The 22,304-nt window shown below is 41.6% G+C and overlaps 3 protein-coding genes and 1 non-coding gene across 6 annotated transcripts; 3 read left to right on the plus strand and 1 right to left on the minus strand.

The window, feature by feature from the left end:
- Positions 1–3,402: 3,402 nt before the first annotated feature.
- On the plus strand, positions 3,403–11,037 carry LOC111207023 (myosin-16). Of its 3 annotated transcripts, none has more exons than XR_007325117.1 (26): positions 3,403–3,834; positions 4,003–4,140; positions 4,711–4,854; positions 4,962–5,107; positions 5,197–5,353; positions 5,646–5,704; positions 5,820–5,979; positions 6,053–6,202; positions 6,271–6,407; positions 6,485–6,631; positions 6,729–6,830; positions 7,103–7,160; positions 7,237–7,338; positions 7,435–7,472; positions 7,570–7,696; positions 7,789–7,956; positions 8,087–8,218; positions 8,298–8,407; positions 8,514–8,574; positions 8,709–8,886; positions 8,996–9,201; positions 9,302–9,421; positions 9,525–9,908; positions 10,000–10,139; positions 10,280–10,528; positions 10,786–11,037. XR_007325117.1 is itself a non-coding variant. In XM_022704590.2 (26 exons), the coding sequence occupies exons 2-26, from the start codon at positions 4,015–4,017 to the stop codon at positions 10,827–10,829; spliced, it is 3,435 nt and encodes a 1,144-aa protein (XP_022560311.1). In that variant the 5' UTR covers positions 3,404–3,834; positions 4,003–4,014; the 3' UTR covers positions 10,830–11,037. The 3 variants fall into 3 exon arrangements, 2 of the variants coding, with proteins under 2 accessions (XP_022560311.1, XP_048616850.1); XM_022704590.2 differs by having other exon boundaries at positions 3,404–3,834; positions 10,290–10,528; XM_048760893.1 differs by lacking the exon at positions 3,403–3,834 and having other exon boundaries at positions 4,121–4,140; positions 4,972–5,107; positions 10,290–10,528.
- A 154-nt stretch (positions 11,038–11,191) lies between these two features.
- On the plus strand, positions 11,192–11,262 carry TRNAG-GCC. Its single transcript has one exon. It is a non-coding gene; the product is annotated as a tRNA-Gly (tRNA).
- A 145-nt stretch (positions 11,263–11,407) lies between these two features.
- On the minus strand, positions 11,408–13,275 carry LOC111206757 (bet1-like SNARE 1-1). Its single transcript, XM_022704077.2, has 5 exons — positions 13,026–13,275; positions 12,486–12,642; positions 11,905–11,961; positions 11,745–11,804; positions 11,408–11,664 (listed from the first exon to the last, which is right to left on the minus strand). The coding sequence occupies exons 1-5, from the start codon at positions 13,037–13,039 to the stop codon at positions 11,575–11,577; spliced, it is 378 nt and encodes a 125-aa protein (XP_022559798.1). The 5' UTR covers positions 13,040–13,275; the 3' UTR covers positions 11,408–11,574.
- Positions 13,276–16,228: 2,953 nt separating this feature from the next.
- On the plus strand, positions 16,229–16,963 carry LOC106354890. Its single transcript, XM_048760920.1, has one exon. It carries the CDS (start codon positions 16,229–16,231, stop codon positions 16,961–16,963), a length of 735 nt encoding a protein of 244 aa, XP_048616877.1.
- Positions 16,964–22,304: the final 5,341 nt, after the last annotated feature.

Below are 22,304 nucleotides of genomic sequence, written 5' to 3' on the forward strand. Positions count from 1 at the left end.
CTTGACGAGGTGACTAAGCCCCAATGACATGATGGTGTGAAGTGTGGCCAAATCATAAGCTTGTGATTGACAAAGAATCGAGAATCAAGATCAGAGCCAAGACTGATATGAGGCCTGAGTTCTTCCGGGATAGAATCCGATATGGTCGAGATGTACCACTACTAATGTTTCTGCTGACATATGACAAAACATAACAAAACATAACTTAAGAGCGTGCTTGCCGAGAAGAGACAATGAGCTCGAACTCCTTTCTTCTTCAGTCTCTTGTAGGCAACCGTATGAACCGTGGTTGAGTCATGATCCTATCGCTGAGATACGACTTGTATGCCTTCATCATATGTTTTTGTTGTTGAATCTGAGATCAGTAACACAACAAATGAAGCTGCTCCTCGTCACGCTTCAGTTCGACCTCAAACACTTCGCACGGCGTGTCTCCAAAGAGATGATCTCAATGGATCGCTCTTGTCTCAGCTGAGATGGTGGTGAGCTCTGCGTGTCACAAAACAAGTCGGCAAAGAGAAGCAAGAGCTTTCAATGGAGGTGTGATGGGGTTTCATCATTGATTCAGAACATCTTGTGGCGAGATTACGCTGGAATCGAGTACGTTTGCTCGCTATCACCAAAGTTGATGACTTTATCCAATCGTGTCTGGTGCTGGTCACGGATCGAGATCGGTGTGGCGAGGTGAAGAGAAGCTAGACGAGAACGTGGCTTGCCTAATTCCACATCTTTTCCGAGGGTCTTGGCGGGATGATTGTCTTGAGATGTCGAGATGATTGAACTCTTCTTATCTCAGGGCTGTCTCTGTTCGTTGAATTGGTGACGAGTTGATTGACTCAAGGTCACTCTTTTCTTCTTCTCTCCGTATATTGATGAAGAAACAAGACATATAGACGGAAACGAGAACCATCAGAGTCTTGATCCAAACATCGTTGCAGACTTGGGAAGACTTGACTGGAACCGGAGGAGCTGAGGAGCTCTCGATGATGATTAAAACAAACTCAAGTTCGAAACTTTACAACTCCTTTGGTCATGGTGAACTCATCGTCGGGCAGAGAAGCTCTGTCAAACCGCTAGCGAGTTGATGTGGTGTTGTTTGTAAGCTCTTGTCAGCTCTCTCTCGCTCTGTCTCTTCTTTGGAGGATGCTGAAGCTTCTCACCAAGATAAAGTCACAAGTGGTCCCAGAAGCTTCATGATAAGATCAAAGGTGTAGAGGCAGAGCAGAGCGGACTTCATGTCTGAGATCGATAGATTTTGGTTCCAGGGAGAGGAGAGACCAGTTTCTTGCTTCCTGGGAAGATAGAGGGCCCGAAGATCCGGTTCATTATTGGGTATACGGAGTATGGAGCTGTCGTTTTGTGAGGTCAGGCTTGGAGCTTGCTGAGTATGACGAGGAAGACGAGGATTCTCTCTCCGTCAGTGACGCGTCGATGAGATATACCAAAAGCAAAGCTTTCTCATGAAAGCTTCAACCTGGTCCATCTCTTCTCTCCTTCGCAGCCTATCCGTTGAACTTGTCAAAGTCGCAGCTCTCTCTCCGACAAAGACCGAGACTTTCGGCCTTATGTGGACGAGCTCTGTCTGATCGTGACTCGGAGCTAACTTCACCGGCGGATCGAGATTGAAGAAAGTTTCGAACTTTCCCCTCTTGTGGTCTATCTCTCTTGCTCAAAGCCGTGTATATTCGTGAAGAAACAAACGACATTAATACTTCATTTTTTTTTTTTTTTTTTGTGGTAGATCTCTAGGGTTCTTCCAGGTTTGATTTCCTTTGAAAATAGTTCTCTTTGGCCCCCTCCTTCTAGCGCCAACTGTTTGAACCGAAAATGGTGTGTTTGTCGGATTCATACAATGAAGATTTAATAAATAGATTTCTTAGATTTTTGAGGCTTAAGAGAAATCAACATCGAAATCAAATGGAGAATGAACGTCAAAAAGAGTTTATTGATCAAAGATTGTATTATATGTATGATTACAAGTGTAAATTAAATCTAAGAATTCATAAACTATTTGTAAGAAGTATTCAATGTGTAAAATGGAAGAAGATAAGATCCCTTAATAAAGAGAAGTGTATCTCTATTTATACAAGGAAGAAGTTAGAGCTTCATAGTAAAATGAGCCTAGTTTATTGTCTAATGGGCCTTAAGGGAGGATGTAAATCCACCCCCAACACTTTTTAGCGTAATTGGACTCGAAGTAGTCGTAGATAGCATTCTTTTTATGATCCCAATAGGATGCTTGTCCCTTCTGTGTAGCTGCATTCCAAGCTTAGAGACGATGTAGTCTGGTACATTGTTTGTAGGATCATCATCTGCAAAAAAAGGTTAAACATTCAAGCTAACGAGCTTCCACAAAGTCAAATTCAATATGTAAATCAGAAGCACGAACCGTTTCTACCGATTGTGACGCCGCCGATATCAACGTCGGAGACGATTGGGAAGCAGCGCTTCTTCGTTTTGGGGAGAGGTGGAGGGTATAGAGGGTTGGAGGAAAATGATGAAGCGGAAGAAAAGCGTTTGAGTCCGTTGCTGGAGAGAAGAGCGACGGAAGCTCGGATGAAGATAGTGGACTGAACTGAAAAAATGGTCATGGCGTATTCGAGCTCGGAGATGAGTAAAGACGAAATTTTATCGAGAAACACCGTTGGATGAAGAGGGGAGGAGACAAGTCTCCGATGGCGAGAGTTGCGGTGACGAAAGAGGAGAAGAAAATCGTCGATTGGAGGGGGAGAGAGAGGACATGTAAATGGATTGAATTGGGTAAATTACTATTGTACCCCTTCTCTAGATTAGATTTAGTAAATTGCAAATTGAACCCTTATGCTTTTTGTAAATCACGTATTGAACCGTAAGTTTTGTTTTAAGACCTTGATTAGTATTTGAAAATCGGCAGACAAAACCACCACAATCAGAGAACTTGCCCGGCAATAAATTTTGGATTTAAGTTTGGGCAAATCTCCAAAATAGCACATTTCTAAGTTTATATCACAAAAATAGCACTCAAAAACTAAAATGACCAAAATAGCACCTTTCTAAGTTTATCCTTTGAAAATTTTAATTTTTTTATTTTTCAAAATTTGAAATCTTATCCCCAAAACCTCATTTCTCAACTCTAAACCCTAAACCCTAAAACATAAACCTTAAACCCTAAACTCTAAACCCTAAACTCTAAACCCTAAACCCTAAACTTTAAACCCTAAACCCTAAACTCTAAACCCTAAACCCTAAACCCTAAACCCTATAATCTAAATCCTAAACCCTAAACTCTAAACCCTAAACCCTAAACCCTAAATCCTAAACCACACCCTTTAACTCTAAACCTTAAGTTTGTGACTTTTGATAAAACATTAAGTGCTATTTTTGTGACTTTTGACCTTGAGTGGTAGTTTGAGAACATAAACTTGATTTATTGCTATTTTTGTCTTTTTCTTTTTAAGTTTCTCGGAAAGTATATATATTTCCCAGATTCGAATCCTGGTTCGGGTATTCTTGGCGGGTCGGGTCAAATTCCGGGTCAGTAAGGTGACGAGGATGCTGATGTTTTTGCAAGTGAAAGTCTCTTCCGCTAAATTGGGAGGGAAAGAGAAGAGAGAAGAGAGAAGAGAGAAGAGAGAAGAGAGAGACGAAGACAATGGCGTCCACAGGAATGGCGAAATCGAAGGGGACTTTCTGTATCACACTCTCTCTTCAGAAATCTATCATACGCCACCAGAAAGAGAAAAACAAAATATTCATTTGTTTTTCAAACTTTGCGTGTGAATCCAGAAGAACAATCGATCATTCGTCTAATAGCTCCGTTGATCGAAATTGCTCAAGAGGGAGCTATATCTACAGGTACTCTTCTCATGGGCTTTTAGCTTCCCTTAGATACAATGCGAGAATGGTTTTCGACCCTTTGCTGTTAATTGTGGAAGAGCTTTTATGTGAACACAAGATGATCTTTGTATATGTGCTTTGGCATCCGCTGATAGTGATAGCTTGTGGGGCTTAATGGAATGATAGGGTTCATACGGGATGGCTGAAAACATAATGGTGGATTCTCATGTATGGGTGGAAGACCCAGAAGTGGCATGGATTCATGGAGTTGTTGTTGATATTAAGGCTCACCAAGCTACTGTTAAAACCAATGATGACCGAGAGGTACAAAAAAAAAAACACTTTCTTTTTATTATTTCTTAGTTTCATCACTCGCTGATCTTCAAGGATAGTTTTTATGCAGCCCTTTATCGTGTTAAAGAAATGGTCATGGGGTTGTAGTGGCAAATATTACTCTGCCTTGTAAATCTTAGTTTCTTTTTCTGGAGACTTAAAGACAATGGACGTAATGCACTTCTCTTGCAGCTTATATAGCTTCTAGTTGTTTAGTATTCATCACTTAGTGATCTTCAAGGAAAGTTGTTTTGCATGAGAGAACATTACTCTGCTTTGTAAATCTTAGTTTCTTTTCTGGAGATTTGAAGAAAAGGATGTGATGCACTGAACATCTATCTTCATGAATACATTCTTTAAAATGGTTTTCTTCTTTGTTTCTTGTTATATTATTTGTTTTTTTACAAATATGCTCAAAGTGCTGGTATTGCTTTTAGTCTACAAAAACCACTAACCGGATCTTCACACACAATTCTATGCTTTAGTTCATTTTAATGCCATTTCTGGATCTTGCTGGTGCTGTTTTGCTTTTCACATTTCTGATTACTTTTACTGTTTCAGGTTATAGCTAATTTATCAAAACTCTATATAAAAGACGATGAAGCTCCTTCAGAGGGAGTGGAGGACATGACACGATTATCTTATCTGCATGAGCCTGCAGTGCTCGAGAACTTGGCTACCAGATATGGGCTCAATGAAATTTATGTAAGAAAATATTTCATTTCTGGTTGCAAACCAAATATTTTCATCCTGTTCCTTGCAAAAAACGCAGTAATAGGCGAGTCTGTTATAATATCTTGACATCATGACAGACTTATACAGGAAACATTCTTATTGCTGTCAATCCCTTTCAAGGACTCCCCCATCTTTATGATGCTGAGGTTATGGAAAAGTACAAGGAAGCCTCGTTCAAAGAGTTGAGTCCTCATGTTTTTGCAATTGGTGGCATTGCATATAGGTGAGTATGAGTCTTTACGTGTTCATTTCTGTCATTATTTTCTTTTGTCAGAAGTTTTTTATTTATTAGTTTAAGAAAATTTGCAACAGGGAAATGATCAATGAGGGCAGGAACAAATGTATATTGGTTAGTGGTGAAAGTGGGTCTGGAAAGACAGAAACGACTAAGGTGCTCATGCGTTATCTTGCATACTTTGGAGGGCATACTGCAGGTGAAGGAAGGACTGTTGAAAACCAAGTTTTAGAAGTAAGTTGTGATGGATTTATTAAAGATTACAGTCTCCTACACTTGGAGGATGAGCTTTTTACCTTGCTGCCTACATCGAAGAAATTTTTAGGCCATGTGGAAGACTTTTTCCCCTTTACCTGCTTTAGAAAAAAATACATTTTTGTTTGCTCGGCTTTCTTGATTATACAGTCTTGAGATATATCCCTGCATTGACATCCTTAGATTGGACATTTCTCATTATGTGATACCACTTGGGTCTGTTCTCTTGGTTCTGGATCTAATTCTTTATGCCAATTGGATCATGCTACAGTCAAATCCAGTTCTCGAGGCATTTGGAAATGCGAAGACTGTTAAGAACAACAATTCCAGGTAAAGTTAAAGCTTTTATTATTGAGTGCCTCCATTTTCTCCTTCGTCCACTTTGCTTGTCCTCCTCGCTCTTTTACCTGCTGTTAGTGGATGTTAATGCCTTTTCTTGGTTCAGTCGTTTTGGGAAGTTTGTGGAGATTCAATTTGATGACATTGGTCGAATATCTGGGGCAGCCATCAGAACCTACCTCCTGGAGAGGTCTCGTGTTTGCCAAGTTTCAGATCCTGAACGTAACTATCACTGCTTTTACCTCCTGTGTGCTGCACCTCCAGAGGTAAGCTATCTAAGTTGGCCTTACCTATAATCGGATGAATCTTTGAAGTGATAAATGATACCAAATTTTGCAGGATGTTGAGAGATTTAAATTGGGGGATCCTAAGTCATTTCGCTATCTTAACCAATCTAGCTGCTTCGAACTTGATGGTGTAAATGATGCAGAGGAGTATCTTGCTACTAGAAAAGCTATGGATGTAGTTGGAATAAGTGAACAAGAACAGGTTTGCAATTTACCTATCACCTGTTGATTGCTACACAGGAACGAACTTATCTTCTTTTGTCTCTTCAGGATGCAATTTTCAGAGTTGTGGCTGCCATTCTCCATCTTGGAAATATTGAATTTTGCAAAGGAGAGGATGCTGATTCATCATCTCTAAAAGATGAACAGTCAAAGTTTCATCTCCAGATGACGTCAGAATTGCTCATGTATTATATGACTCTTCTACTTCTCCAACTAAATTCTGATTCTTGTCCTGCACGTAACTACAGCTTGTTTATTTTAGGTGTGATTCCCATTCCTTAGAAGATGCTTTGTGTAAGCGTATTATGGTGACCCCAGAAGAAGTTATCAAAAGAAGTCTTGATCCTCTTGGCGCTGCCGTTAGTAGGGATGGTTTAGCAAAGACAATATACTCTAGACTCTTTGATTGGTAATTTTCTTTGTCAATGTTTAAATATCTATTATTTTTCGTTTCACATGCTACTGAGGTGACATCTGCTAAGTCAGTACTTATTATGATTTTCCAGGTTGGTGAACAAAATAAATATCTCTATCGGCCAAGATTCTAACTCTAGGCGCTTGATCGGAGTCCTTGACATTTATGGTTTTGAGAGCTTTAAAGCCAACAGGTGATAGCCGAGAGTATACATGGCTCACTCTACAGGGGTGATTATCTTAATTGTCAAAATACACCATATATCCTCGAATCTGATAGATGAATTTTCAATTCATTTACTGTGAGCTGAGATATGATAAAAGCACGTTACTTCCTCCAGAACTGTGATCTTAGGAAATGATGTCTTTGTATAAGTTTCCAGGACTTAAAGAGATATCTGTACATCACCTAATATTCTAACCTCTACTTCAGTTGTTCACTGACTTGTTTATATTGTCCGTGCAGTTTTGAACAATTCTGTATTAATTACACGAATGAAAAGCTGCAACAGCATTTCAACCAGGTATAAGGCCAGTTATAGGTTATGGCTACTGGATTTGCTCTGGCTATGTTAATCTAAACTCACTAATATTGTACAGCATGTATTCAAAATGGAACAAGGTGAGTATGAGAAAGAAGAAATAGATTGGAGCTACGTGGAGTTTGTTGATAATCAAGAAGTCGTGGATCTTATTGAAAAGGTCTTCTATCTGTGTTCATATATGCTCACGTGTTTTAAATCACTATGCCTTGTTCTGACTTGAAAAACCTGAAGTAGCGGGTCTTTTTTTTTGCAGAAGCCCGGTGGTATTATTGCTCTTCTAGATGAAGCATGGTATAGTAAAATTTTCTCTGTCTGCAACTATACTTTAGTGTTTCGTCTCCAACCACTATAATTATGCGTTATAAATTAACGTTTATTATCTGTGCAGCATGCTACCCAAATCAACTCCTGAAACATTTTCTGAGAAGCTGTATCAAACATTCAGGGATCATAAGCGCTTCATAAAACCAAAATTGACGCGATCAGATTTTACATTAGTTCATTATGCAGGGGATGTAAGCTGCATTTCACACTCTGCTGCTTTCAGAATTAAAAGTAGATAATTATTATGATATTTAAGGTGTCTTTACCATGTTATTTTTTGCAGGTACGATACCAGTCCGATCAATTTTTAGACAAAAACAAAGACTATGTTGTTGCCGAGCATCAAGACATGTTAAATGCTTCCAAATGTTCTTTTGTGTCAGGCCTTTTTCCTCCTCTTCCTAAAGAGAGTAGCAAATCTAAGTTTTCCTCCATTGGCGCTCGTTTCAAGGTGACTTTCCTGCAAATCCATTGAGACTTGTTTAACTAATAAGTAGGAGTGGATGATTGGGCCACACATTGAACTTTTGATGCCACACTCATCATCTGTATGGGCTGACATGTTCAAGTAATTGGTACAGCTACAATTGCAACAGCTGATGGAGACACTAAACTATACGGAACCGCACTACATCAGATGTGTGAAGCCAAACAATTTGTTGCAGCCAACGGTGTTTGACAATGCCAATGTCTTGCATCAGTTACGCTCTGGGGTCAGTGTTTCATTTTAATTGTTCATATTAACTTGTTTTGTTGATGTCTTGAGGTGGTATATGATATTGTCTTATGCAGGGTGTTCTTGAAGCCATCAGAGTGAAATGCGCTGGATATCCAACAAATAGGACTTTCATCGAATTCTTAAATCGATTTATCATTCTTGCACCGGAGATTCTGAAAGGAGAGTATGTATCAGTTCTACCCATCAAGCTTGACCTTTCTTCTGCTCTTGTCTGCCTTATTGCTCCTGGAGTTTGTTATCCCAGTTTCCTTACCTTAAATTGTAAGCAGGTACGAAGCAGATGTTGCATGCAAGTGGATTTTGGAGAAAAAGGGGCTAACAGGTTACCAGGTAAGGTTCCTAGGAATCTCACTAAATGTAGAAGGAATCGCAGTTTTGCAGGAGTTGAATTCATCACGAACTTTCAGTATACTATGAAATTTGAGTTTCTCAGATAGCGTGTTGATATGATATCTAATTTGCAGATTGGAAAAAGTAAAGTTTTCCTGAGAGCTGGTCAGATGGCTGAGCTAGATGCACACAGAACGAGAGTGCTCGGCGAAGCAGCGAGGATGATTCAAGGACAAGTTAGAACCCGTCTAACAAGAGAACGATATGTTCTCATGCGGAGGGCTTCAGTTCAAATACAGGCTAATTGGAGAAGTGAGTTATCCCGTGATGGTTTCATTTAGCCTTTTCTTTTTACGTTATGTTTTCACGGATATGCCCAGGAAATTAGTAGTGCTGATACAGTCTCTCTTTCGTATTTTAGGAAATATTGCAGGAAACATATGCAAGCACATGAGAAGGGAGGAAGCTGCCATCAAAATACAGAAAAACTTACGCAGACAGGTAGCAAAGAAAGAGTATGGACAGACCAAATCTTCGGCAGTCACCTTGCAAAGTGGAGTCCGGACAATGGTTGCACGCCACGAATTCCGTTTTAAGTTGAAGTCTAAGGCAGCAACTGTGATCCAGGTCCTTTCCTCATTACTCTGTCTCCATTCTTAAGAAGTTCTTATGGAACCATTGTATCTCAAGAAACAGAAATGACTTAATAACTCTAAGAAACTTGCAGGCGTACTGGCGTGGTTACAGTGCTATATCTGACTACAAGAAACTGAAAAAAGCTTCTTTGGTTTATCAAAATAGACTCAGAGGAAGAATTGCCAGAAAACAGTTGGGACAGTCAAATCAGGTATTCTAGATCTATGCAGTATCTATAGAGATGAATAGAACATGGTTCTTCTCATTAAAGGAAGAAGTATTTGGCTTGAATTGATATAATATCACGGGTGTAGGCTGACAAAAAGAAAGAGACAGAACATGAAAGAGAGGTGGAACTTTCCAATCAAGTGGAAGAGGCAGTTGATATGTCCTGTGTACTGCATTCAGAGCCAAGTGATGATGCGGAGACTGGAGACGAACAATATCCAAAAATCTTCATCCGAGCAGATAGTGGACTCGATAAGTCATTTGTAATGCCTTCAGAGCAAAGTGGTGATGAAGAGATAGAACATGAAAGACAGACAAAACATTCCATCCTAACAGAAGATGGAACTGAAAAGTCCATTGTTCTCGAATCAGAGAAACCTTACAACAACTTTTCTGTTGTAAGCCACATAACGAATCCTATTCGTGATACAGAAGTTGAGTCCCTCACTGCCGAAGTTGAGATGTTGAAGGTAATGTTCCTAACATTTTGAAACAGCTTCTAGACATGGCATTCTAGTTATCTCCAGATTATCATGCTGTTCTATTTATTGTACTCTCCAGGCCTTGTTGGTAGTTGAGAAACAAAGAGCTGACATTTCCGAAAGAAAATGTGCTGAAGCCAGAGAACTTGGTGAGAGAAGACGCAAAAGATTAGAAGAAACAGAAAGAAGAGTTTACCAACTACAGGACTCTTTGAACAGGTATTATTGATTAGTAATTTAACAACAACCAGAGATAGTCTTAGATTATAACTTCCATTAAAATAAATAGTTGACTGTCTTAGTGAAAAACTTAATATATGGTTTAAGGTGTACATTTCCTGATGCTAAGTCTTGTTTAGTGTATTCCAGGTTGTTATATTCTATGTCCGACCAATTCTCGCAACTGAAGTCCATCTTAAGATCTCCATCTATGTCTTCAACGATGGCTTCAGTGCCAGTTGTACGTGATGATCTTGCTGACAGCTCTGAGAACTCTGAAGCTTCATCAAGTGATTCTGATTTCACTTTTCCGGCTCCATCTACTTCTTCTGCAGATAATTCAAATCTTCAAGTCATTGTTCAAGATCTATCAACCACAGAAGCCAAAGGTCAGTGGTAATAGCACTCTAATCCCATATTTGTCGACGAAACGAAATAGGTACATTACAGAGTAGTTAACAAAATGGATAATTTTTCCAAGTCAAAACACTTGGTTAGTTTCTTCATCTAGGAGTATAGATGTTTAATCCGTTTTTTATGGTTACACTAGCCTCCAAATCCACCTTAATATAATAAACATTTTGCGCAAGATATACATTTGTTCATGGAATCATCCTTCTCATCGTGTAGAACAATAATATTGCAGGAACAGAGAATGATAAGGAAAGGGGCTTTGAAGATTACTTTTGATGATGAAGCACCTATTTGATCTCTTCATTGTTGTGTCAGATGGAAATTGTTTAGTGTTTACAAGTAGTTCAAACTCCAACTGTAGTTTTTTCATGATTAGATGCTGCAATAACTGTGTAGAGTCGTCAAGATATGTCAGGTTCTGTGTTTAAATGCATACAACAGCTATGTTTGTTCTTCAGCTAATACAATTGCTACTTTTTTTCTTCTTTTTTGTTTGGCAACCGCTACTTATTTCTATTGTTCATTTTCTTTCTCTTCAATGCTATCTATGAGTTCCACAAATCCCTGTGAGTCCATGAATGAAATTATGGTCAGACTGTGTTATGGTCATATGTGAATCTAATTACCATGTTTAATAAGCACCAGTGGTCTAGTGGTAGAATAGTACCCTGCCACGGTACAGACCCGGGTTCGATTCCCGGCTGGTGCAATGATTTTTTCATTTTTCCTGCTCATTTCGGCTAAGCATTTTACTGCCAATTCGCAATTCTTTTTTGTCATATTTCCTGCTCGTTTTAGTACATTGCCTTGCCTCGTTGCTACAATTTTTTTAGCGTAGCTATTACACAATGCAGTAAAAAACAGTATAAAATCTATTACATGAAAATATAATAAGATGCACTGGATTATACTATAACACTGAGGCGGTATATCATTTCATTACACATGCAGGAGGCAACATAGATTATGAAAATATCATAAGATCAATGGATGGATGTTCAGAATACTTCGGTTTGCCATTCTAACGAGTAAGATAGTAAATGACTAGAAATAAACCCACAAACGATGCCACGAGTGTCAGCATTCTTCGGCTTGACTTTGTTTCAAACACCTGCAATGATTCAATTCAACAGCTTAGAGGCTCTACAATTCACATTTGCAACACATAGTGAAGCTAAAGGAGAGATTTACTGTTTTAAACCGGTCCATGGTTCCTGAGAGAATCCCCCTTGACGAATCCATATCATTACCCTACAACATATTACAAAACCTTGCAGAATGCTCAGTAACAACGGCATCTCTCTGAGCCAAAACGTGAAAGAAAAAGTTAGAAGAAAAGGTTGGGAAATACCATTCTGTCAAGCATGCGGTTATGAGCATCTACCTCTTCATTTATATCACCGGAAAGCTGTTCATTAAAAAGACACAAATCAGAATCATATAGATTTCAACTACATGTAACAATGTTAAATGAGGAATGTGAAGCTACAGCTATGGGGACTTTGTCTCAGATGTTTTTTTTGAGAAAAAGGCTATCTATTTAAATGCAAGTAACCATTACAGCTATGACAAAGTCATACAGTTTTTAAAAGCTTTCTATTGAAATAGTATGTTACCATTACATTTATCATGTTTTATTCCATCTAAAAAGCTTTGTTCATCGTTCCTGCTTGATGTGATATTAATGCTCACAAATTTCATTCACACAGACAGAAACCTATGATAGGGTGGTTTCTATACTACAACTATGGGGCCTTGTCTCAAATGTATTGCAATAGTATGTCGCTACTAAGTTTATCATGCTTTGTTCCATCTACAGATTTTTTCTGTCCCAAAGCTTTGTGGTTGAAGTGATCTTTTATGCTCGCAAGTTTCATTCACACAGCAGCAACAAAAGTTTTGAACATTGGCAGAAGAATCAATCAGGCTTACTCGTTTCAAGAGAATGACCCTGTCTTGCAAACCTTCCAAGGCACGCTCGTTCTCATGCTCATTGATCTCATGAGAGGTGTAAGAAGAAGAAGAAGCAGCTCTGATTCCTCCCTCTTCAATGCCATCAAAGAGCGCACTTCTTCCACCCCGAGGCTCCCTGCACAACATCAGACCTCAGGTAAGGAAACAGTTACCATCTTCCACTCGGATTACTCGAAAATTCAAAGCTTTATGCAAACACCATGAGTCATTAGTAGCAAGTATTAAACGTAGACGCTATTTGTGCTCTTCTTCTTATCTCTTCTTCTACAGATCAAGATTTTGAAATTTAAGAAGCGAATTAGAAACTAGATGAAATTGGGAGTGTGATCTATACAGAGAAACAGTCCTACTAAGATAATCTGCTTCTTCAGATTCGCCCGATGAACCCTAACCTACGAATTACACGCTCGTGAAAACATATATAATCACAAGACTGGCCGGATCATTTCTATTTCCAAAATTGAATTAAAAAAAAAAACAATGGAGCTTGGATCTAACCTTCTAGGATTCATCGATCAATCGAATTTCTCGAGATGATTCTCAATCACCTTCAGCATCTGCGAAGGAATTAAACGGTTGAAATGTCGCTGTGGTTAATCTCTTGAACTCAGCAGACAGGCCACAAATGTTAAACTTCGCGGGGGGGGACAATAGAAACTAGTCCGGGACGGATCGGGTATGGGGAAATTTTAAAGTATCCACATCCGATACTCATCAGGCGGATCCATAATTTTACTATCTTTATTCAGATCTAGGGTTTTCGGATATCCGGATATCGGATATTTTTCTAAAAATTGTAATATCCGACGGATATCTGGATCCGGATTTGGAATAAATAAAATAATAATATTAATATATGTAAAATATTAACAATAATTTAAAAATAAAAAATATATAATCTTTTAAATTATTTCTATGCATAATATTATAAAATTTATATACTATTATAAAAATGAAAATATATTAAATAAAATTAGTTTTTATATATAGATATTATTATTTTTAAAATAGTTATTAATAAAACTTACGGATCCGGATATCCGGACTAAGAAATCAAGATATCCAGATCCGACTTTGACGGATCTAATATTTTCCTATTCGAATTCGGATTCGGTCTCCGGATATCCGGATTTTTGGATCGAATCTCGGATCTCGGATAAAAATCCCAGCGCTAATAGTTTAGAAACTATGGGTTGAATTACAATTATCAGATTATTATTGGAATCAGATCATAAATTTGTTTATTGCCGAAAATAGTTCCAGTTAAAGATAATGATCCAAAAAGATAAGGTTGATTTTGGATTGAGATTATCCATTAGCTTACTATATAAATATTTGTTTTCTTCTTAAGTCGGTGTACTTTACCGACTTACTACTCTTATCAATAGGAGTTCATTTGTTGTTGTAAGTGATAGTAATAAGAGCAAGAGATCAAAGCCATGTATGCTCATTATCTCACATTTCTTTCGTTACTTTCCAAACACATAAAGAATAATATACTAATATATAAACACTTATAAATATACATAAATATTTCTTTATCTCATCAAATTCACAACACGTTATCAGCACGAAGTTCTGACCAACTGAGGTTTATCAATCCGAAAATTCTTAAACCAGTCGAGGTAATGTTTAAATTTATGTGTTTCAATATACTTAATTTATTTAAATTTTATTATTGTTCCGGAGTGAGAGGCTAGGCCTTCTCCGTTTATTTTTGGGATGATAAGCGTTGTCTTCCCCGACTGATCGTTATGGTAGGCTATGCCTTCACGATCAGAGAAACACGTGGTAGGCGTTGCCTTCGTGAATAAAAATAAATAAAGGTCAAAAATGGCAGACTAAGTCTCCTCGGACCTTGAAATAAGTAAAAGTCAAAATGGTAGACCATGTCTCTTCGGACTTTGAAAAATGATCAATATGGTAGTCTAAGACTCCTCAGATCATGTGGTAGGCTAAGTGTAGCGACCGTGTTCCGAAGATCGATATTAGGATGATCTGAGGACTGACTGGCCGAACTGTGAGAACGTACTGAATGGATTGGATGATACTAGAAAGAGCTGATCAGAGTTCGAATGACTTTCTGTGGGTGGATGGGAGAACTTGGATCGGCGCCTGATTAGTAGCGACTAGAGCGGAACCATGTACCCGATTAAAGCTAGGAACAGATCTGTTTTTGAGCCAAACAAAGCTCCATCAGTCGGTCTTACGCTCGGGTTATTGGACAGGCCGTTCGGTTTGTTGAAACTCAGGTTGTTCGGACAACTCGATGAAAATCCAGGCAAAGCGGAATTTTCGGACAGCGATGGTCGGATCCGGACAAGTGTTGTTGGATTCAGACAATACGGTTGAATTGGTCGGCTAGACAGCGATTGTCTAAAATCAGACAAGACAGCTAAGACTGTCGGCTAAGCTGAGATGAGCTGATTCAGTAGTATCAGTCGGATTCGGACAAGGCGGTTAGAGTTGTCGACTGGATCAGTCAGCTCTAGCTCGAGTTTCGTCTAAGTAAAATTGGCGGGAATAGTTAAAGTCCGAAAAGGGGAAAAACTCGCGCTGGAACGCTTTGGAGCGCGGGGTGGCAGTTACGGATTAATAACCGCGAGTATAATAAGCGGAAACGGTTAACTTTGCAGTTTCTCGGACCTAAACCGCCCAACTGCCCATTTTAATCGTTTCCTTCGTCTTATTTTGCCATTTCTGTACGGGAAACAGAAAGAAAGAACGAGAGAGAAACTCAGAGAGAGAAAAGTCCGATTAAGGGAGAGTTTTCGATATTTGGCTGGATTGATCAAGTCCGAGTCAAAAACGATCGTCTGTGGGGTGAATCCGACTGTCTGAACGATCGAAGGTCCGACGGAAACCGCTCAAGAGGTGTCAGAAGAGACCGAATCAAACAGAACAAACCGACTCTAAGAAAAAGGTGAGTGCGTGACCGTAGCCTATTGTACTGAATCGTAGTCTGATTGATAGGAATGTTCTATGTACTGACTGCTTGTCTAATTCGAATTATCTGCTAAGTTCTGGCTTGGTCCGAACAGTCGGTTCCTTCCATCAACGCATCTGGATCAGATCATGCGCCTAGAGCCGTATTGGCCTGCTAGGGCTTGACTGAATCTGATGGCGCTTTGGCTTGGAACGATTGGGTCGGCTAAGTAACTGACTGATGATAAGTGGGACGGAATGACCGCTCTCACTAAGCATACTGTTTGCTTATGCCTCCTTGTGTGGATGCAGATCAGGACCAGACCCGAAAGGGTAAAGACATAGCTTGATCGTGGGACAAGGGCAGGAAGGAAGGATGGTGGGTTTGGGTAGATATAGGACGAGATTAACATGTAATAGCCTATAGCGAACTGACTTGTTAACTCGAACCTCAGATTATCTATTCAAATCGTATTATGCTTTACTTGACTGTCTGAAAAAGAACTAACACTCTGAAATAAATCTAAGTAAGGAAAAATTTGAAAATGGTCCAAGTCTGATCGAGGAAGTCGAGCCAGACTCGTACTGATGTTACGAAAAAATGGGTCGGGTCCTTTCAAGTGGTATCAGAGCGGAGTCGAGTTCTAGGACAATCTAAGTATAGTGGGTTATTGGGGCAAACCATCCTTCCAAGCCTGCCGTCTCGCGGTAAATTCTGTGTTCTGTGTCCTGATCCCAAGTTAGTTTTGACTAACTTGCCTGTGATCTTGTTGCAGATGGCAAAAAGTAACCGTAACACAAGAAGGACTGTGAATGAGACCGCTGAGGGGTCTGCGAGCAACGTGGCCAGGAATGAAGCTGGTACGGAAGAGGCTCGGAATGCTGCTCAGAATGCAGCGAATTTGAACAATGCTGCAGCGGCTGGTGCTGCTGCTGGAGCTGCTGCTGCTCCAGTTGGATTGGAAGCCGTTTTGGCTATCTTGGCGCAAGTCTTGGCAAGATTGCCTGCTGCGGCGACACCTCCAGTGGCTCCACCTGTTGCGGAGGAAGTGGAGAACGTGGTACCTGAAGGAGAGGAGGCACACGTTGTTAGGAATCCGTCTTACCTCAAGGTTATGGACCACATGCAGAAACTGGGAACAAAGTTCTTTTCGGGTGGTTCCAAACCAAAGGAAGCATATCAATGGATTGACAGGATATGGCGGAACTTTAAGTCAATCCGTTGTCCTCTTGCTTACAAGAAGGACATTGCTTTCCACTACTTGGACGGTGATGCGCACCTTTGGTGGCGAGGTGTAGCGGCTCGGATTGGTGCTGAGCATTGCACGTGGGCCAACTTTAAGACCAAATTCCGTGGGAAGTATTTTCCACCGGAAGCATTTGATCAGCTCGAGGGAGCTTTTCTCAGACTGGAACAGGGAACTATGACTGTAAGGGAGTATGAAGCGGAATTCAACAGCCTCAAGAAGTATGCTGGGCGTGAGGCTGAGTCGGAAATCTCTCAGGGTTGATCTCTAAACTCGTTGTAAGATCCGCAACTATGATATTGTGGCCGAACTGGTGGAAAAGGCCGCAGAACAGGAAGCTGGAATCAGTGAGGAAGCCAAGGTGTTTGGCACAGTGGCGCATGTCCATCCTGGTAAGCATGCGGGAAAGAATCAAAAGCCGGTGAAGGCGGGCTCTTCCAGCAAGCCGAATGCAACAGGTCACAGTGCGTGTTCGACTTGCGGGAAGATGCACTCTGGTGTCTGCCGTGCTGCTACGGGAGCTTGTCACCGTTGCGGAAGTATGGATCACAAGGTGCGTGATTGCCCTGAGGAAGATCTAAGGCCGAAGAGCCAGAACAAGGGTGTTGGGGAACGTGTGTGCTACAACTGCGGCGAAACGGGGCACTACAAGAATCAGTGTCCGAAGGACGTGCAATCTGCTGGGAAGCGTCCGAGTGATGGGCCTCAGCCGGCGGCAAAGAGGCAGGCCATCATGCCGCTGGTGTACACAATCGGTGATGAGTCAATGGACCCAAGCACGTCTCGCCCGATCACTGGTGAGTCATCCTATCTCTCACCTTTGCCTTAAGAATTTCTGTGTGAAATTGCTTGCTTGTAGAGTAGGTCCTTAGTGTTCCGGGTGAATATGTAGGGACCTTAGTCATGGGTGGAGTGGCAACCCATGTTCTGTTTGATTTTGGTGCATCTCACTGCTTTGTGCAACCCGAGATGATTGGAATTGGGGAATTTCATAAAGAACCAGAAGAAGAAGTAAGAGTGGTTCGGGCAGCTGGTGGTCAGATCATGTACACTTCAGGGAAAATCCGAAACGTCTCTGTGATGATCGGAGGAGTGAACATGCCAGCTGACTTGGTCGTTTGCCCAGTGAAATCATACGATGTGATCCTTGGAATGGATTGGCTGAGTAAATACAAGGGACATCTTGATTGTCATTGTGGCCGAGTTCAGTTTGAGATAGGCAATGGAAAGCTTGTCTATCAAGGGGCCAGACCGACCAATGGGAGTCTGATCATTTCAGCACTTTAAGCAGAAAGAATGCTGGAAAAAGGATGTGAGGCTTATCTGGCTTCAATCACAACTGTGGAAGTCGGACCTGATGCTGAGTTGGAAGGGATTCTGATTGTAAAGGAGTATGATGACGTGTTTAAATCCTTGACATGATTACCATCGGACCGTTCTGATCCTTTCACAATTGAGCTTGAGCCGGGCACAAAGCCAATCTCGAAAGCTCCGTACCGGATGGCTCCGGCTGAAATGGCAGAACTTAAGAAACAGTTAGATGAAGTGATGGAGAAAGGGTTTGTGCGCCCAAGCAGTTCACCTTGGGGCGCACCAGTTCTGTTAGTGAAGAAGAAAGATGGTATCTTCCGGCTATGCATTGATTACAGGGGGATTAACAGAGTCACAGTGAAGAACAAGTACCCTCTTCCAAAGATTGACGAGTTATTGGACCAACTCCGAGGTGCTACTTGTTTCTCCAAGATTGATTTAGCTTCGGGATACCATCAGATTCCGATTGCTGAAGAGGATGTTCGTAAGACAGCCTTTAGATCGAGATACGGCCACTACGAGTTTGTGGTCATGCCCTTCGGATTGACCAACGCCCCTGCAGCCTTTATGAAGATGATGAATAACGTTTTCAGAGACTACCTGGATGAATTCGTTATAGTCTTCATAGACGACATCTTGATCTACTCAAAGAATCAGGAAGAGCACAAGGACCATCTGAGAATGGTTTTGGATAAGCTGCGGGAACATAAGTTGTTCGCCAAGCTCAGCAAATGCAGCTTTTGGCAAAGAGAAATTGGTTTCTTGGGTCATGTGGTCTCGGACAAGGGAGTGTCTGTGGACCAAGAGAATATCAAGGCCATTGCGGACTGGCCCAGACCAAGGAACGCAACAGAGATCAGAAGCTTTCTCGGACTGGCTGGATACTACCGACGGTTTGTTAAGGGATTTGCCAGCATGGCTCAACCGTTGACAAAGTTGACCGGGAAAGATGTTCAGTTCGTGTGGACAGAAGGCTGTGAGTTTCAGCAAACTCAAGATGATGTTGACGACTACTCCAGTATTGGCTCTTCCAATGGACAACGAACCATACATGGTGTACACAGATGCATCCAAAGTGGGACTTAGGTGCGTATTGATGCAGCAAGGCAAAGTGATCGCGTATGCGTCTAGACAGCTAAGGAAACACGAAGGGAACTATCCAACACACGACTTAGAGATGGCTGCTGTCGTGTTTGCCCTGAAGATATGGCGGTCTTATCTCTATGGGGCTAAGGTCCAAGTCTTCAGGGACCATAAGAGCTTAAAGTATATCTTTACTCAACCAGAGCTGAATCTTAGACAGAGGCGTTGGATGGAACTGGTTGCGGATTAGGACTTGGATATTGCCTACCATCCGGGAAAGGCAAATCTGGTTGTGGATGCCTTGAGCCGGAAGAGAGTAGCTTCGGCTTCAGAGAAAGACATGGAGGAACTAGTTCACATAGTTGGAACCTTACGACTAGCTGCCTTGACTGACGAAGTGGAACCTTTGGGTCTTGGTGCAGTGGATCAGGCGGACTTGTTGTCCCGAGTTCGCCTTGCACAAGAAAAGGATGAAAATCTGATCAAAGCTTCCAAGAACGAGAAAACGGAGTATCAGACTTCAAACAATGAGACGATTCTGGTTAATGGCCGAGTGTGTGTTCCTAACGACAAAGGATTGCGGGATGAGATCCTAAAGGTGGCACATCAGTCAAAGTTTTCGATACATCCAGGAGCCAATAAGATGTACCGAGACTTGAAGAGATACTATCATTGGGTTGGGATGAAGCGTGATGTTGCAAAATGGGTAGCTGGGTGCCCAATCTGCCAAATGGTTAAGGCAGAAAATCAAGTTTCGAGTGGACTACTTCAGAGTTTACCCATCCCAGAATGGCCTTGGGATAAGATCACGATGGACTTCGTGACTGGCTTGCCAATCAGGAACGGCAAGGACGCTATCTGGGTGATAGTGGACAGATTGACCAAGTCCGCACACTTCTTGGCTATCAACAAAACAGACAATGCAGCGGTGCTAGCCAAGTTGTACGTGGAACAGATCGTCAGACTTCATGGAGTTCCGGTAAACATAGTGTCAGACCGAGACTCCAAGTTTTATTCGGCCTTCAGGAGAGCTATGCAGAAGTCGATGGGGACCAAGGTCCATATGAGTACCGCATATCATCCGCAAACGGATGGACAGTCAGAGAGGACAATCCGAACACTTGAAGACTTACTGCGATCTTGTGTTCTGGATTGGGGAGACAAATGGGATCAGTACTTGCATATGGCTGAGTTTTCTTACAACAACAGCTATCATGCAAGCATTGGAATGTCGCCTTACGAGGCATTGTGCGGACGTCCGTGTAGGACACCGTTATGCTGGAAGCAAGTGGGGGAGCGTAGCATAGTTGGCCGAGATTTTGTAGAAGAGACAACTGAAAGAATCCGAGTCTTGAAACTGAAGATGAAAGAGTCTCAGGACAGACAGAAGAGTTATGCAGACAGACGCAGAAAAGACCTTGAGTTCGAAGTAGGAGACATGGTATATCTCAAAACCGTCACCTACAAAGGCAAGGACCGATCCTCAAAGAATGCCAAGCTGAGTCCAAGATACATGGGACCGTACAAGATCCTGGAAAGGTTTGGAAAGGTCGCCTACAAACTGGAGCTGCCCTCATCGATGGCTCAGTTCCATAACGTGTTCCATGTATCTTTGCTGCGAAAATGCATAAGGAATCAAGACAACGTGGTTCCTGAACCACCATCTGACTTGAGAGAGAACCTTACTGTAGAGGGACGACCAGTCTTGATCATTGGAAGAAAAAAAAAACCTGAAGGCAGAAAGAATATCAAAATGATCCAAGTCGTTTGGGACTGCGATGGAGAGGAAGAAACGACTTGGGAACCAGAGGCGAGAATGAAAGCTGAATTTCCAAAGTGGTTTGACAAACTCAAGGAAGATTCAGGAAGAAAGACTCGAGGACGAGTCTAGGCCAAATGGGGGAGAACTTGTAGCGACCGTGTTCCGAAGATCGATGTTAGGATGATCTGAGGACTGACTGGCCGAACTGTGAGAACGTACTGAATGGATTGGATGATGCTAGAAAGAGTTGATCAGAGTTCGAAGGACTTTTCGTGGGTGGATGAGAGAACTTGGATCGGCGCCTGATTAGTAGCGACTAGAGCGGAACCATGTACCCGATTAAAGCTAGGAACAGATCTGTTTTTGAGCCAAACAAAGCTCCATCAGTCGGTCTTACGCTCGGGTTATTGGACAGGCCGTTCGGTTTGTTGAAACTCAGGATGTTCGGACAACTCGATGAAAATCCAGGCAAAGCGGAATTTTCGGACAGCGATGGTCGGATCCGGACAAGTGTTGTTGGATTCGGACAATACGGTTGAACTGGTCGGCTAGACAGCGATTGTCTAAAATCAGACAAGATAGTTAAGACTGTCGGCTAAGCTGAGATGAGCTGATTCAGCAGTATCAGTCGGATTCGGAAAAGGCGGTTAGAGTTGTCGACTGGATCAGTCAGCTCTAGCTCGAGTTTCGTCTAAGTAAAACTGGCGGGAACAGTTAAAGTCCGAAAATGGGAAAACTCGCGCTGGAACGCTTTGGAGCGCGGGGTGGCGGTTACAGATTAAGAGCCGCGAGTAGAATAAGCGGAAACGGTTAACTTTGCAGTTTCTCGGGCCTAAACCGCCCAACTGCCCATTTTAATCGTTTCCTTCGTCTTATTTCGCCATTTCTGTACGGGAAACAGAAAGAAAGAACGAGAGAGAAACTCAGAGAGAGAAAAGTCCGATTAAGGGAGAGTTTTCGATATTTGGCTGGATTGATCAAGTCCGAGTCAAGAACGATCGTCTGTGGGGTGAATCCGACTGTCTGAACGATCGAAGGTCCGACGGAAACCGCTCAAGAGGTGTCAGAAGAGACCGAATCAAACAGAACAAACCGACTCTAAGAAAAAGGTGAGTGCGTGACCGTAGCCTATCGTACTGAATCGTAGTCTGATTGATAGGAATGTTCTATGTACTGATTGCTTGTCTAATTCGAATTATCTGCTAAGTTCTGACTTGGTCCGAACAGTCGGTTCCTTCCATCGATGCATCTGGATCAGATCATGCGCCTAGAGCCGTATTGGCCTGCTAGGGCTTGACTGAATCTGATGGCGCTTTGGCTTGGAACGATTGGGTCGGCTAAGTAACTGACTGATGATAAGCATGTCCATTTATTGACTGATTGACTCGATTGCTTTACTTGGCTGAGTAGTAAGGAAAAATTTGAAAATGGCCCCAAGTCTGATCGGGG

The sequence above is a fragment of the Brassica napus genome, chromosome C6 (assembly GCF_020379485.1).
Source record: "Brassica napus cultivar Da-Ae chromosome C6, Da-Ae, whole genome shotgun sequence".
NCBI lineage: Eukaryota > Viridiplantae > Streptophyta > Magnoliopsida > Brassicales > Brassicaceae > Brassica > Brassica napus.

What these genes read in the sequence shown, in the direction of transcription:
- LOC111207023 (XM_022704590.2), top strand. Translation starts at nt 4,015, where the DNA reads ATGGCTGAAAACATAATGGTGGATTCTCATGTATGGGTGGAAGACCCA. An exon ending in CCATTGGCGCTCGTTTCAAG is followed by an intron (nt 7,957 to 8,086) that starts GTGACTTTCCTG and finishes TAATTGGTACAG; the next exon opens with CTACAATTGCAACAGCTGAT. An exon ending in AATACAGGCTAATTGGAGAA is followed by an intron (nt 8,887 to 8,995) that starts GTGAGTTATCCC and finishes TTCGTATTTTAG; the next exon opens with GAAATATTGCAGGAAACATA.
- LOC111206757 (XM_022704077.2), bottom strand. An exon ending in GGGTCATTCTCTTGAAACGA is followed by an intron (nt 11,962 to 12,485) that starts GTAAGCCTGATT and finishes TTTAATGAACAG; the next exon opens with CTTTCCGGTGATATAAATGA. An exon ending in CCATGGACCGGTTTAAAACA is followed by an intron (nt 11,665 to 11,744) that starts GTAAATCTCTCC and finishes GAATCATTGCAG; the next exon opens with GTGTTTGAAACAAAGTCAAG.
- LOC106354890 (XM_048760920.1), top strand. Translation starts at nt 16,229, where the DNA reads ATGGCAAAAAGTAACCGTAACACAAGAAGGACTGTGAATGAGACCGCT.